This window comes from Cavia porcellus, unplaced genomic scaffold (assembly GCF_034190915.1).
Source record: "Cavia porcellus strain 051 isolate PalLab524CR breed Dunkin Hartley unplaced genomic scaffold, mCavPor4.1 scaffold_14, whole genome shotgun sequence".
In the NCBI taxonomy this organism is placed as follows: Eukaryota; Metazoa; Chordata; class Mammalia; order Rodentia; family Caviidae; genus Cavia; species Cavia porcellus.
In genome coordinates this window covers 64646078-64661063 of record NW_026947497.1, presented here as the reverse complement: position 1 = coordinate 64661063, position 14986 = coordinate 64646078, and the positions used below count along the sequence as shown (strand labels likewise).

Genomic DNA, 14986 nt, shown 5'->3' with positions numbered 1-14986 from the left:
TTCCTAGTACTACTCACAGTTAGTCCCAGCTGCTAGGAAGGCTGAAACAAGATGGTTGAACTCAGGAGTTTGAGACTAGGCTGGCCTATGTACTAGAACTCTGTCTCAAAAATAAGTGAAGGAATTAAAAAATTATTTTTTTAATTCTGAAGACCCACCTGAGAGAGGATTATGTATGTCCTGAGTGGGCCCAGAGAGCAGCAGCCTCACTAGCTGAAAGAAAGATAAGCCTTGACTATAACATAGACAAGACCAGGGCAGTAGTAACAGGTATCCACGTAGAATATACTGCTCAAGAAATAACTGCCTGCCCAGGTGTGGTGGCACACACTGTAATCCAGCATTCTGGAGGCCAAGGCAGCCTGAGCTCTGCAGTGGGACTGTGTTGGAGAGAGGCAGAAAGAACACATGCCATTGTGCCCCATGTAGCTGTTGCAGGAGGTGAGGCTGCTGTGTCTGGTGAAGTGGAGGGAATTAGGCCCGACATCCGCCCTGTGCCCGCAGTCCTGAGGTGTCCCCCAGTGTCACTTTTCTTCTCTTCCTGCAGCTGGAACAGCAGAGGCAGCAGTTGCTTACTGAACGACAGAACTTCCACATGGAGCAGCTGAAATACGCTGAGTTACGTGCCCGCCAGCAAATGGAACAGCAGCAGCATGGCCAGAACCCTGCACAGGTGCATCAGCATGCAGGGGGCCCTGGCCTGGCCCCACTCGGAGCCGCTGGTCACCCGGGCATGATGCCCCATCAGCAGCCCCCTCCCTACCCACTGATGCACCACCAGATGCCACCACCTCACCCGCCCCAGCCAGGTGAGAGGGTCATGGCCGTCATAGCGCAGCTTATCAGGGTGGTGGCTGTGATGAAACTGCACGGCATGCTTGTCTAGGAGACCAGGTGAGACAAATTGGGTTCTAGCAGCTCATGAAGCCTGCTGTGTTGCTCGGATGGAAATTTTCTCTGGTCAGCCAGCCTCTGGATGAGAAAGTACTCGGGAACACCCAGAATCCAGCTTCAGCAGTTATCTTTCCACCGCTTTTAACCTTTTGTTACAGACAGCGTCAATGACAGACAAAAGCAGAGGGCAGAATTTAACAATCCTGGTATTATTGCAGAGCTTCAGAATGAGTCGTTCCCCACTCCCCGCCGCCGCCCCTTCCTTTTTCTGTGGTGCTAATGATGGAACCCAGGGCCTTGGCCACTGTAGGCAAGCACTGTGCCACTGAACTGCATGCCCAGCCCTCACATGGTTGCCGTATGGTTTCATCTATCTCTTCTCACTTTGGGGAGGGAAATCTCAGAACGTATCTTTAGCCTGTAAAATCTTGTTCCTTGGTAAACCTATCATCGTGGTTACTAACTGTAATTACTAATGTCATTGGACATTTTGAATAGTTTGTTTGAATCAGTATTCAGATAAGATCCAAAAAAAAAAAAGATCCACATATTATATTTATGTTTCTTTAGTCTCTTATTGTACAATAACTCATCTTCCTTTTTTAATGCTGCTTTCGTGTTGAAACTGGGATTGTCTAGACTGTGGCCCTGCATGGCCACACATTCAGGACACTTGGTGTCATCAATGTCCTTCCTCTCCCCTTCTTCCTACACATAGAGGATTTCTCAGGTTCATGATCATGCTTGGAAAGCAGGCACTCTCACAGCGACAGCCACCTGTTTTTATGGCCGGAAGATTGGACAGTAGCTCTGAGATCAGTGTGACGCATCCATGACATGATCCTCAGCAGATCCAGCCTGGGGTGCCTGCCTGTGAGAACTCTCCATGGAGTGTTGTGAATAGCGAGATGTCTATGTGTGTGATTTCTTGTGCTTGTAGAAGTGATTCTTTTCATTTAAACGTAAAAAACAGACTGTGTGTGGTGCTGCAGAGGCTGACACAGCAGGATTACCACAAGTTCAAGGCCAGCCTGGGCTATACAGACTTTTGTCTAAAGAGGCTGACAGTCCGACAGACAGGACAAGACAGACCTGAGGATTTAACCCCGGGCATGCACCATTATGCTTGGCCTGTTCATTTCTTTTCGAGACAGAATCTTGATGTGTAGGCTGGCCTCAAACTCAGTCCTCTTCCCTTAGCCTCCTGAGTACTGAGATGGCAGGGGTATTCCCAATGCCTAGTTAAAATTCAGCGTTAATTCAGCTGCATTTCATACCACATTGCTTCCTTCTTAGAAGGTAGCACTATCTGGGTATAGTGGTGTACACCTCTAATCCAACTCCTTTGAGAGACAGTGGCAGAAGAATCACAAGTTCAAATCCAACCTGGGCAATTTAAGGACTTGAGACCATTTGTCAAAATTTGTTTTCAAAAAAGATATAAGAGTAAAGCTCTGTAGAGTTCCTAGGTTCAGTCCCTAGACCCCCCACCACCACCAAAAAAAAAAACCTAGCATATCTAGGTGTGGGATCTGGCAGCAGTCATCCCTTAAGCATTGTACAGTTTGGTGTTCTGCCATAAAGTTAAGTGCTTCCCCAGAGCCAGTTTGTGCTTATTGGAGGGCCCCCATGTACTCTGATCAAGGCCTGCAGAGCAAAGCTAAGATAGGGTAGCTCTTAGGAGTCTGAGAAGGATCCCAACGTGACAGGAACAGTTTGTCTGACTTCCCCAAAGGACAGATTTGTAAATCCCCTCATCAAAAAAAAATCATAATAACAAATTCCCTCCTGATGGCAGAGTACCATGGTGCATGCCTGCAGTTCCAGCTGCTCAGGAGGCTGAAGGGAGGGGATTGCATGATCTCACAAATCCAAAACCAGTGAATACCCTCAGAGAAATCACAGTCCTTCTGCCTCAGCCTCCCTAATGTTCGGATTACAGGTGTGTCCTATTACACACCTATTAAATTGCCACTATGGAATTTATTGGCTCAGAGCCAAAGTTGTGCTTATTGAAGGGGATCTTGGCACTTGAGCCAAGTGATGTATGTGGACATAGTCTGAGACATTATCGTGTGCCTGGTACGATAGTTCCTCAGTCTCGGGCTCTCTGTTCATCCGATTGGTATACTGATTTTCTTCAGAGTTCAGCTGTCAAAAGATACAGATGCTAAACAGAATACAGATCACAGATCAATTTTTCAAAAACAAATTACTCAAAATTCATTTCATAGGTCAAGGCCTTGTCTCGTGCCTACAGTACTCCCAGCTCTTGAGCCTAGAAGTTTGCATCCAGCGTGGGCAACATAATGAGACACCTTACCTCATAAGATAAATGAAAAATAGCCAAAAAGTAAAACAATTTTCTAGATAGTTGGGGACAGATATTTAAGGGGAAGTTCACTGTAGCCACTTAGTCGTATTGATGGCGGGGTGGCAAGAGTGCTTCCAAGGCGTTGCAGTTCCTCATGTAGATAGGAGGAGACAGGCATGGGCCACTGCTTGTCTCTTCTGATGACATCCTGATGACAGTAGCTGTTGGCGCACCTGGTTCCTCACATCTTACATTTCTTTGCACTCAGTGTTTCTAGCTTGTGTCCCCTGCTGCCTGCCGCCAGGTTCCCACTGAGCACCATCTGATCCCACGTGAGGCCAGTGCCACTGTGCTGCCTCTTGTGACAGCAGAGGCTGGGATGATTTGCAGCCAGCTTAGACACAGCTCTTCTCCCAGGGAGGCGGTGCCAGCAAACACACTGACAAAAATAGTCTTTCAGAGAAAAATAGGTCACTTTTCTCTTCATATTCCCACCAAAATAAGCTTTTCTACAGCAAGTTTGTAAGGGAAAGACCATTCGATGCAAGATAAGACTTGTGTGTTGCTTTTTAAAATCAGTGACAAGATATTATAATTGTTATTGAGATGGAAAATGTATACATCCTAAGTGCTTCCTTGGTGAGTTTCAGCAGAGACTTGGTGGTGTCACCAGCACTCGGAGGCCCCATCCTGTGCCCCAGAGGTGCAGCTCTCTGGACTTGGGCACCATGGCTCTTGGGTATACTCTGAGTGTGGCAGATGGGACCTGCCCTGTGTTGGTCTATGACGTGTTTCCCTGTTGTTGTGTGTGGCTGTACCACTACTGGGGTCCATTTTGCCACTGTTGACCACGCAATTGATTCCAGGCTTTTGTTCCTGTGAGTATTTAGTGCAGCATGGACTTGCACACATACACCACGTGTTCATATGCGTGTACATTTCTGTTGTGTGTCCCTAAGAGAAGTGGATGCATGCCTAGGATTGGTGTAGGATATGTCGGTGTTCATGTCTGTGGGCGTCACCATGGTTGTGTTTGTGTACACCAGCAGCATGTGAGAGTTCCTGCAGCTCAGCTCAGGCGACTTTCATAATCGCCCCGTTGCTTTGGAGTTAGAATGTAAAATCAAGAGTGATTCAGGGTACAGATAAGAGCAACACTGAATCATAGTTGCCACAGTCTTGAGTTAGAGCAGAAGCTGGTTTTAACAGCAAGCGTGGTGCATATTCTACTAGTTGGCTAGAGGGGCCATCCAGATCAGAGGTGTCCACAGTGTTCAGATCACAGATACCAAATAGAAATTGAGAACTGTAAGCAGGTCTTTTGCAACTGATATTTCTAATTTATGGAAAAGTTTATAAATTATAGCATTTGTGTAAGAAGGTGAGAATACATATCCAAATAATTTGGCTAGCTTTTTGGCCAGAATTTAGGGTGTGTGAAAGGTCAGGAAGAATTTGCCTCCGATTGATAGAGGCTGGGAAAGTGGTGGAAAGCGGGGCAAGGCAAATATATTACCAAGCGATTCATTCGTCCTGTTCTTTGGTCCTAGTCCCGTCCCCCCGCTTCCTGTACCAGAGACTGAACCCACAGCCTTCACACTGAGCTGCATCCCAAGCCCTTTTTACACTTCCTGTTTTGAGGCAGGGTCTGGCTAAGCTGGTAAGTGCTCCAGGCTAGGCTCAAATGTGCCATCTCCTACCCCAGCCTCCCTGGGGGCTGGGGTTATAGGCATGTGCCTCTGTGCCCACCTGATTTTCTGAGTTTTTATGAGAATATACCTTAGATGTGCCAAACTATGGGTTGTGTTAGAGTACATCAGTAGCAGCTCTGTGTCGTAAGTGTATCAGGCTGGCCAGTGTGGCTGGGCTGGGCATCAGCAGCTGGTATGAGCCGCCATCTGTAATTGCTTCATCGCATTGTCTCCTCCTGGGCAGCTTTTCCTCTTGCTTCCCCTCTTTCCCCACCTGGAACCCAGTCAGGTGCTTGGAGCCCCCTGCCACCCGGGTCCCAGCTGCTGGCCTCCAGCTTGCCACCATGGCTCTGGTTTGAGACTCCTAACTCACCTGGAAACTCCAGTTTTTTCGGAGTTTTACTCCTATCTCCAGTGAAATGCCCCACATTGGTTGTTTCTACCAAACCAAAAGGCTATAGAATTATACTTGCAGAATTTTTCTGCTGCACACTTGGCACATCCATATTTAGACTAAATCTGATAAGATACGCAGTGCTACACTTCATCCCATTCCATAGTATCAAGAGAGGCCTAGAGGCTGCCTCCCTCCCCTACCCCATCCAAAATCTGTAGTCGCGCTAGAGACCAGTTCTTGAGCGCAGTGTGATCATGAAAGCACACGATGGACCATGAGCAGAGTATTTCAAGTGTGGCTGCTGCTGGCCCAGGTGCCCTGTGTTGTGATGCTTACTGAGTGGGGAGGACACCTCGGACTCCTGAGTGTCTCCATGTAGGGGAGGTGATAGAGACCAGGGCCCTGGCACTTGGTCAGAAGAACCTGCATTGAGGGTGGCCAGAAGGAAAGGAGAAGCTGTATACTGCAGCACACGCCTGTGATCCCAGCTCTTTAGGAGGCTGAGGCAGGAGGATTGCAGCAAGTATAAGCCCAGCCTAGGTAATTTAGCAATATCCTGTCTCAAAAAATAAAAAAGGGCACTATTTCCTCATCATCAATAGTATAGGAATTTTTAGTATTTTAAAAATTTTTTTGTTGTTTTTTTGGTACCAAGAATCAAACTAAGGGCCTAGTGCAGCCCGACACATTGCCAAATCTTGATGTTAGTTAAAATATTGGGATATATAAGACTTGACCCTTCACTACCTGCTGATCCACTTCTGGAACATTTTCAGCACTAGAACATAATGCAATCTGTTCTCTTCAGATTTTTGCCCCTTGAATTTTTTTAGGTAACATGTATGAATTTCATGCAAAAAATTAAAAAATTTTCAGTCTTCAGCATAAATGGGTGAATAAGAATCAGGGTGGTGACAAATGCCTGGAGAGGCTGAGGCAGGAAAACTGCCATGAATTCAGCCCAACTAGGGCTGTAAAATGAGTTCAAAGCAAGCCTGGACTACATAGTAAGACCCTATCTCAAAAAGAAAACAGAATAGTTTGAGTCTTTCCGTGTTGCCCATGCTAGCTTTGAATTCATAATATTCCTGCTTCAGCCTCCCTAGTAGCTGCAAGTCACTGTGGTCATCTCAGGCACTGGCTTTGGTTCAGAGCTCCTGGGAGATAGCACTGAGGAAGGGAGGAGCAGCCTCTGGGTTTATTGACCTGCATCACCCGCTGCTGTGCTGCTGTCCAGTGGGCCCCAGCTCACCTAGACAATCTGTGCCAAGCAGCCCTGCAGCTGGGGTATCATCCCTGTGCCTGGCCAGGCCCTGCAGCCGGGGTGTCGCCTCCTGTGCCTGGTGGGCCCTGAGCTGGGGTGTCTTCCACTGTGCCTGGCCTGGCAGCCCCGCAGCTGGGTGTCCCTTTGCTTGGCCCTTATCTGGCCTGCGTTGCACGCCTTCCGTTCCCAGGGGGGTGCAGCCTGCGCTGTGGTGTGGACAGTTGGAATGGGGGGCTGAGTCGTGGCCAGACTGGACAGCCACGGCTTCCTCTGCCATCTTCATTGTGCTCCCCTTCTTCCTCCAGCCCAAGAAAAATAATGAAACCTGTAAGTAATATTCCATTACATAGGGTATGTATAAGGCTTTTTAGTAAAAGATCTAATTAACCTGAGAGGGTGCGGAGGAATTTTTCTATTAGCTAAACCCAGTTTTAGCAAATCTTTCCGTGTTTCAGGCTTCAGCTGTGTGCTGTTTGGGGGAAGAAAAAACACCTTGCATGTAGGGCAGATTCCCACCATCCAGGGCCTTGCTGCTGCTGCCCTGACGCTGCCGTCTCATACCTTTCTCCTCTCCCTGCCTACTGAGGAAGGAAGTACCCAGATCTTTTTTTAAACGGAGAAAGCAGTACAGCCTTCCCTCTGCCCAGCGAGGCCCTGCTGCCTCCCGGTGTCAGTGGTAGGGGCGCCTTCAGCCAGCACTGCCTGCCTACTGTGGAAGTAACTGATCACACCACGAAAACCGCAGGAGCTGTAGGTTGCAGGTGGGCATGGCTTGCGCTACACAGGAAATTCGTTTTCTGTATCCCCCAGTTCTCTTAAATTCTGCTCAAGTTGGGCCCTGAGTCGTCACCTTTTCCAAGGGATTAAAATCTTTCTTTAATAGGATGGGATGGAGAAGCAGCCTGGGGCCAGCAGCCCTGAATCTCAGCACCGTCTCTTCTTCCTGGCCACATTGCAAAGCCACTGCAGAACTGAACTTCTTTACCTCTGCTCTGAACCTTTCCTCTCGTCTTTTGTCCCAGGCTGTCAGTGAGATCATTGTCACACTGCCTGGTGAACAGTAGACCCTCAACAGACACTTCCTTCCTGGCTGCTCTCCAAAGGCACTGTCCCCAGAGCTATGTCACATGTGATAGTAGGAAGCCCCATCACTGTGCTGACCACTTGAGGTGAGCACTTGTCCCCAGCAGCACAGGTGAGCATTTGTCCTCTGGCCCTATCTCAGTGGTTTCTGGGTTGCACTCCCAGCCCTTTGTTTATTGTTACATGCCTGCGTGTTTAGTTTAAACATTGCCTTGCTAAGTGCTCAGTTGCCTGGGCTGGGCTTGATCTTACAGTCCTCCTGCCTCAGCCTCTCAGTGCCCAGCTATCAGTATCCGTAACAGTAGGGTATAGAACCTGCATTTCAAAAGACTTCAGAATTTAAGAAAGTGAAAGGAAAAAGTTTTGTTTTAGCTGTTGGTCTTATAGCCTCAGAAAACCCTAAAGCTGCCCTACCCAGCTCCTGCCATAAAGATGTAGGGAAAGAGGTAAGTGGGCCAATGACCCCGGGGGCAGCTTGGAAAACAGCACTGCCCGCACAGAGAGCAGGCACCAGGGCTTCTCCCTGTGCAGGGTGGATGCACACTGCTGTGGGGTGTGTGTCACCTCCAGGGCAGCTCCTTTCTGGCAGGGTGTGTCTCCAGTAGCTCTTTGCTCTGTTGTAAGAGGAATGCTGAGTGGCCCTTCAGAGAGTCATCACCCACAGGAATCGGGCACAGGGCAGATACTGGATCCCCGCTCGGACCTGGGCCCCCACTTCCGTGCTGTGGGGTGCTTAATCTTTGTGACTCGCCCCTTACTCCACAGAGTGGTTGTTGCCTGAGATTATAACCAACAAACATGGTAACTTCCAGCAATACAGTGTGTTCTCTCTGTTCTGGAGACAAGAAGCCCAGTACCCAGCCAGGTGGTGTGCCTGGTAGGGGAGCTGTGGCCATGTGCTCTGAACCCTTTTCCGCACCTGTGGTGCAGAGCATCCTGGACTCACAGCTGCCTCTGCTTCTCCTCACATCACTTCCTCCTCTCTCTCTTCCTCTCAGTGCTCTTTTCTTTGCACTGGGGTTCAGACCACCAAGTCGTACCTCCCTGGCCAGGCAGGTCCTCGCAGCATTCTCCAGTGGGACTGGAACTTTTGGCCATCAGGTCAAGCCCTTTTCACTTGAGCTATGTTGTGTGAGCACAGAATCTTCTGGTGGGAGAGAATCAGGCTCAGAAGCCTTGGGTCTAATGCACAGCTCCCCTCGGCTACTTCAGTGACCACAGAGAAACCATGGAGCTCTGAACTTGACTCTCTAAGAGAATATTTAGTGTCTCAGAACTGTGTCGCAGCAGCCTGGGACACCGTGAGGCACCATAACAAACAGTTAGTTCCCCTGGTCACAGAGGGAGCCCTGTGGTTCTGAGGATGGCTGTTTGGCTTTCTGCAGTATTCTGTATCAGAGGGAGTGGCAGCCCGACGGTACCAAGTACTGCCTGGAAACTGTCATTTGGGTAGTGGAATAGCAATAGGACAGTGGCCACTGTCTGGGATTGCCCAGGGCTGGGGGCCGTCCCTGCTTGCCCCAGACACCAGAGTACAAAGCGGTATGATGGGGCTGGGGATTTAGCTCAGCGGCATAAGTGCCTGCCTTGCAAGCAGGCAGTTGTGAGTTCGATCCCTGGTACCGATAAAAAGGAAAAAGACAAAAAAAAAAAAGACAAAACGGTATGATGTGTCAGAAGCACTGGTCCACACCTGGGATTCCAGCACTCTCAAAGTCTGAGGCAGAAGGGTCACACGTTCAGGCCCAGCCTGGGCACTCAGGAACTGAGGGAAACTGTCTCAAAACAGTTTTGAAAGGCTGGATGCAAAGACCCTGAGCTCAGTCCCTACTACAGTAGTGGTGGTGGTGGTGGTGGTGATGATAATTGTTATGTATTGTGTTACATGTGTACGCGTGCAGGATTCCTTTCTCCCTTCCCAGGGACTCGCTATGCCCTCTTTGCACAGCATACTTCACAGCTGCAGAGCTGTGCAGTCACTTTTCCAGAGAAACCTGTGAGAGGCTGGCAGAATATTCTGCTGTGCATGCATGGGGTGTGGGCGGCACACTGAGCTATGTCTCCTGCCCTTTTCTGAGACGGGGGTTTCACTAAATCACCCAGGCTGGCCTCAAACGTGCAGTCCTCTCTCGTCTCAGAGTACTGGGATCATAGCATATCACCATCGAGCCTGGCTCTTCCTGTCTTGTTTAAGGCTCTCTCCAGGCCAAAGTTGGTCAGAAGAGATACAGCCACTAATAGACATAGGATGTTACCTGTTCTGATACCTGGCTCCCTGTATCACAAGACTATTAGCAGTACTGTTTGATTTCCGAGCTAGAAACCTATGCTTCCGAGCTTGACTGTAGCCTGTTGCCTACCTTTGTGGCTGCCTTCAGCTCCCTGCCAGCGGCACCACGTGGATGGCAGCATTGAGAATGTGGACTGAGTTCTAGAGGTTCCAGGGGAACCACAGGAATGATGTGCTTGCCCACAGGGCCTGCTGTTGTGAACCCGAGAACACTAGAAGAGATGGTGCTGTCTCTTTGCCCACCCTGATTATCAGCACCAACCTGTACTTCATGGTTGGCTTCTTAGGAGAGATTTTTGTGGCCAGGACTCTGAGATTCAAGCCAAAGCTCCATCCTCCTCCGCTTCCCTTTGTGCTCCTCCCCTCCTCAGACAAGCCCTGCAGGAAGCCTGCTGAGCACTAGACCCTGGCAGTGCTTGGCTTCCTGGAAAAGTCCAGCTCTATAGGAAGACACTGGCAGTCCACAGCTCACCCAGACCAGAGTGAATGTTTTGTTCTAAGGGTGCTTTCTGAATAATTCTGATCAATCTTGAAATGCACCCATGGATGTTATTCTTTTGTTTCTTCCTTTCCATCTGTCTCTCCCTTCTTTCCTCTTCTTTTTTCCTCTTTCCCTGTTTGCCTGTCTGTGTCCTTCCTTCCTTCCTTTTTTCCTTCCTTCCTTCCTTCTCTTGACAGGACCATACTAAGATGCTTTGGCTCACCTCAAACTTGAGATCCTCCTGCCTCACCCATCCAAATCCTGAGGTTATGGGCATGTGCCACCATGCCCAGTGTGTAATTAACAACTACCCGCCTGTGCCAGACCTTAGAATAATCAGTTGCTGCTTACCACATAGCTGCCCCCCAAGTAAATTAGTAAATAAAAAAATTAAACATACAGATGCTTACAGATTTGGGGGGGTTGATATTTTAGATTCTTTGGCAAGAGACAGCCATCATGACGATTGAAATGATCTCTTTCTCCTTTCCCCGCCTAGTATAGTTATAGTACTCTCACCCTCCCTCTCCACAGGTCAGATGCCAGGCCCAGGTTCCATGATGCCCGGCCAGCCCATGCCAGGCCGCATGATGCCTACCGTTGCAGCCAACATCCACCCTGCGGGAAGTGGTCCTACCCCTGCTGGTATGCCTCCGATGGCAGGGAACATCTTAGGACCCCGAGGGCCTCTCACAGCGCCCAATGGCATGTGTAAGTAGCACGGGGAAGACACATTTCCTTGAGGTCTATCAGGAAGAGTAGGGGGCTTCATTCCCTCCGTGCACAGCATTAGCCCTGGCAGTGGTCTCCAGAAGATCAGTTCAAGTCACTGCTGTGGCTTGCAGGTCCACAGGTGACAGGGGGCACATTGTACTCCAAGCTGGGTCTGTATGGGGTCCAGTAAGGGCTCAGCTCCTAAGCCTGTTGAAGTCCAGTTTGAGTCTCAGGATACATACGATGTTTCTAGTGCTCTTTTTTCCCTGCTGGAGCTTTTTGTAGTAACAGGTTTCTTGTAGCCTTTCTTAATATATTGATGGCAGCTGCATAGACTGAGGAGGAGGGTTCCCATCTGTGTCAGGAAGGAGTATGAGGTCCCAGAAACTAGTGGACAGAGCACTGATTACTCCTCCTTAGTGGCCAGCTGGAGCCCTATGTAAGGCCAGGTCAGGTCTCCCACAAGCCCCTGCTCTTCTGCTGCTGCCAAAGGGCTACCCTGGAAGCTCTGGCCTGTTCTCCCAACACACACACCTGCTCAGGAGGAAGTGGCCTCAGCAGGCCCTCAGGCACACGCTACACTTGGTTCATCTGGAAATTCATACATGTGGTGGAGACGGGGAGAATAAGCAAGAATCCCTAGCCTTTAGGAACTTTGGGGAAAGGAAGCAAACAGTTGGGTAGGATTTACTGGAAGTTACAGGAAGACTGCAGAGTTCCTTAATGCTCACTTTCCAGGGCAGGGAGGCCAGTTTTCCAGACATTTGATGTTCACCTCGGTCCCCAGGGCCTGGGACAGAGCAGTGCACAGCAGGAAGACATGGTTTAGCTGAGCAGATAGGAAAATGGTGACCTGCCTTGAGTGGTCGTCAGAGGTTCCAGTACCATGAGTACAGGAAAAAATGAACAAGGAAAACGCATAGAGGGGCCAGCTTCCAGCAGCATTGGTTAGTACCATCTGCAGTACAGAGACAATGCCACTGGCTCCCCGTGGTTTGTGACTTCAGAACTTTACCCCAGCGGAGCCCCAAGTGGTGTGGGGGTTCACAGGCACTCGCTGCCTTGAATGATGGTTGCAGGAGTTGCAAGCTGCCTCCCTGGCCCTCAGGTTCTGGGCAGGCACTTGTGCCACTGAGCTAAATCCCCAGCCCCAGAAATTTCTTTTTTAAAGGACTGAGAATATAATATTGCTCAGTGCAAATGCCCAGTGTTCAATCCCCAGTACCACAAAATAAATGTGTGAATAAAATTTAGAAATTTAGTAAAGGGAGCCATTAAAGTGAAGTTAAAATACCATGGAGTTGTGACAAAGAGTGTGGAGTGATTTCTTGGAAGGCACGAGTAGGTTCAGGCACCATCCGTTTCCCCAGGGACGCTCATGTGTCCCTCTGTGACGTGTTTCCCTGTGTGTATTGCAGATCCCCCTCCGCCACAGCCGCCACCGCCACCGCCGCCTGCAGATGGGGTCACTCCCCCGCCTGCTCCAGGTCCGCCGGCCCCGGCCGCTCCTTAGCCAAGGAAGCACAAAACCTGTGTGCCCACCACCACGGCTGAAGTGAACAAGACTTGAATTCCTGGCCCATCTCAAGTTTCCTTCAGGATTCTGTTTTCACAGCCTCAGCACACACCTGTGTCTCCCCACTCCTCCTGACCCCTCTCCGAACTCCAACACAGCCTGTGCTCGGTGGGACGCCCATGGTGACAGTGTGGCATGGCTGTCCTCCATCCTGTGACTCCTGTCCTCCAGGTGTGGGGTGTGGCTGGCAGGTTATGGGCAGTGTCTGTCAGCGTTAGTATTCAGTGTCGATGTTTGCTCTCCTGCTACTTTTTGCTTTGTCTTATGCTTCTATGGATAATCCTTTATAATTATTATCTTTTCATATGTTATGATTGTTTTAAAGGAGAGCATCCTGAGTTAATAGGAACCAAAAAATGGTGATGGCAGAATACAGCCACAGGGGACACACCTTAAGGCATTACAAGTGACCTTAATTCTGCTTATCCGAGCTGTGAGTGATGCTGCTGGTGAAGTTTGCTGAGACCTTGGCCACACATCAATGCAGCAGACTGAAGAGATGGGAAGGGGCACCCCACTGATGAGTGTTTCCTGGGAGGCCTCTGTCCAGCCTCCAAGATGCCCTTTGAACTGGTGGAGGAGAGCACAGACATGAGGACATGGCCACTCCTTCCCGGCCCCTCTGGTTCTGGTTTTCTATGCAGATGATTTGTGGGGGTGGGATGGGGAAGTTGTGTTTTGAGGGCTGGATTTGGGGGGCATTCCTAGGCGCTCTAGATAAGCCAGGAAAGTTGAAGGAGAGTACAGCAATGACCCCCTCCCCCAGTCAATCTAGCCTGCTTTGCATGCCTGCTTTTTTCTCCCTCTTTTAAAAAAAAAAACCTTCAAAATAAAATTTTTTTTAAAAAGTAGATAGTGTTAAGCAATTTAGCTCATAGAACTTAACCGGTTAGGATGTCTGAGGGTCAGGTCCCCAAACTACCTCTTGCAGTAGCCAGGGGGGGTGGCATTCGTGAAGCGGTACTTTAGGTTCAGGGTGGGATTAGAGAAGTGAGGCAGGGTCATCAGCCTCTCTGCAGTCTCATGTTGCACTGTCAGGGGGTGTCAAAGAGGTGCAGAGGGTACCAGGACCCTCACTTGGTTCCAGAGCATCATGCTTTAATGTGGGGGTAATCCAGCTGGGAGGGTGGGGTGTCACTAGAAGAAGAGCTACAAAAAATGCCTTAATTGAGCCCATATCTGGCCCTGCTGATGAGTGCCCTGAGAGTTCTGTGTTTGTCCTCCTTCCCACTCCCCCCACCCTGTGACGAGCGGAAGAGAGGTTTTCGGAGCTCCTGGCTGCTTCTCTTCACGGTCTCAAATGGCAGTTGTATTACTTAGAATGTAAGCTAGGACATCTCTTGGGTATCTTTTTCTATGTATTTTCTAAAGCTTTACATATGAGAGGGTGTAGGAAGGTATTTGGAACACTTTAGAACTTTTTCCCTTAATAACAGAAAGCAAAAAATAAAAACCACAAGTGAGATTTGCCTTCAGACCCTCAGGTTTATCTCTCACCAGGTGGCCCTGCTCAGCATCAGAGTACTGGAATTCTGGAACCCAGGAGACCTTGTTCGTTTTGCATGTTTGTTCTGGACACGGGGTGGAAACAAAGGACCTTGTTCCTACTGGAGTTCACTTCCAATGTATTTGCTTCCAGAAAGACCCCAGTGCCTTTCAACAGTGGCCAGGGTTTCCCCTACTTCCCTCCAGTCTTTCCCAAAGGAAACTCATTCTAAATACTTACCTTTTCCCCTGGAGTCCTAGAAAAAAAACAGAATTTGTGGTTCTTACTGTGGTCCCTTGTAACCTCAGGTCTTTAATGTGATCACTTTCAAAATTAAAAAATCCAGGTGGAAATATTTTTACTATGCTAGTAATCTTACGAAGTACCTGAATTCAATACTGTTATGTTTCAGAATAAGTGATGACATTTTCTTTTTGTGTCTTTAATCTGGTTTCATTCCTGTAATACAGCCACCCAATTTGGGGGCAGGTGATAATAAGTGGTTTTTGTACAAACATCTTTCTCACCGTGGCATTATTTTGAAAAAATGAGGGGAGGGAGTTTTGAGAAATTGGAGCAAATGAATAAATGAAATACCATTTCTGAATTCTGGTCCCATTTTCTGCATTCATGCCCCAGTTTCAGCATGTACCCTATGAAGAACTTAAGAATTAAGCCCCACCTCATCCTAGCAGTTAACACAGGCCAGGCCAGGCCCTCCTCACCAGACCCTCCACACAAAGCCTTGGGAGCAAGAAACTGAGTGTGCCACCCCCACTGTTGTATTGCCTCAAAG

The 14986-nt window shown here is 49.0% G+C and overlaps 1 protein-coding gene across 1 annotated transcript in view; it reads left to right on the top strand.

The window, feature by feature from the left end:
- The window catches only part of Smarcc1 (SWI/SNF related, matrix associated, actin dependent regulator of chromatin subfamily c member 1), a 133017-nt gene extending 118220 nt beyond the window's left edge, over nucleotides 1–14797 (top strand). The window contains exons 26-28 of the mRNA XM_003477042.5: nucleotides 548–809; nucleotides 10949–11125; nucleotides 12547–14797. Of these exons, the coding sequence (XP_003477090.1) occupies nucleotides 548–809; nucleotides 10949–11125; nucleotides 12547–12641 (534 nt within the window). The 3' untranslated portion in view covers nucleotides 12642–14797. The remainder of the gene's footprint in view (nucleotides 1–547; nucleotides 810–10948; nucleotides 11126–12546) is intronic.
- The last annotated feature ends 189 nt before the right edge of the window (nucleotides 14798–14986 follow it).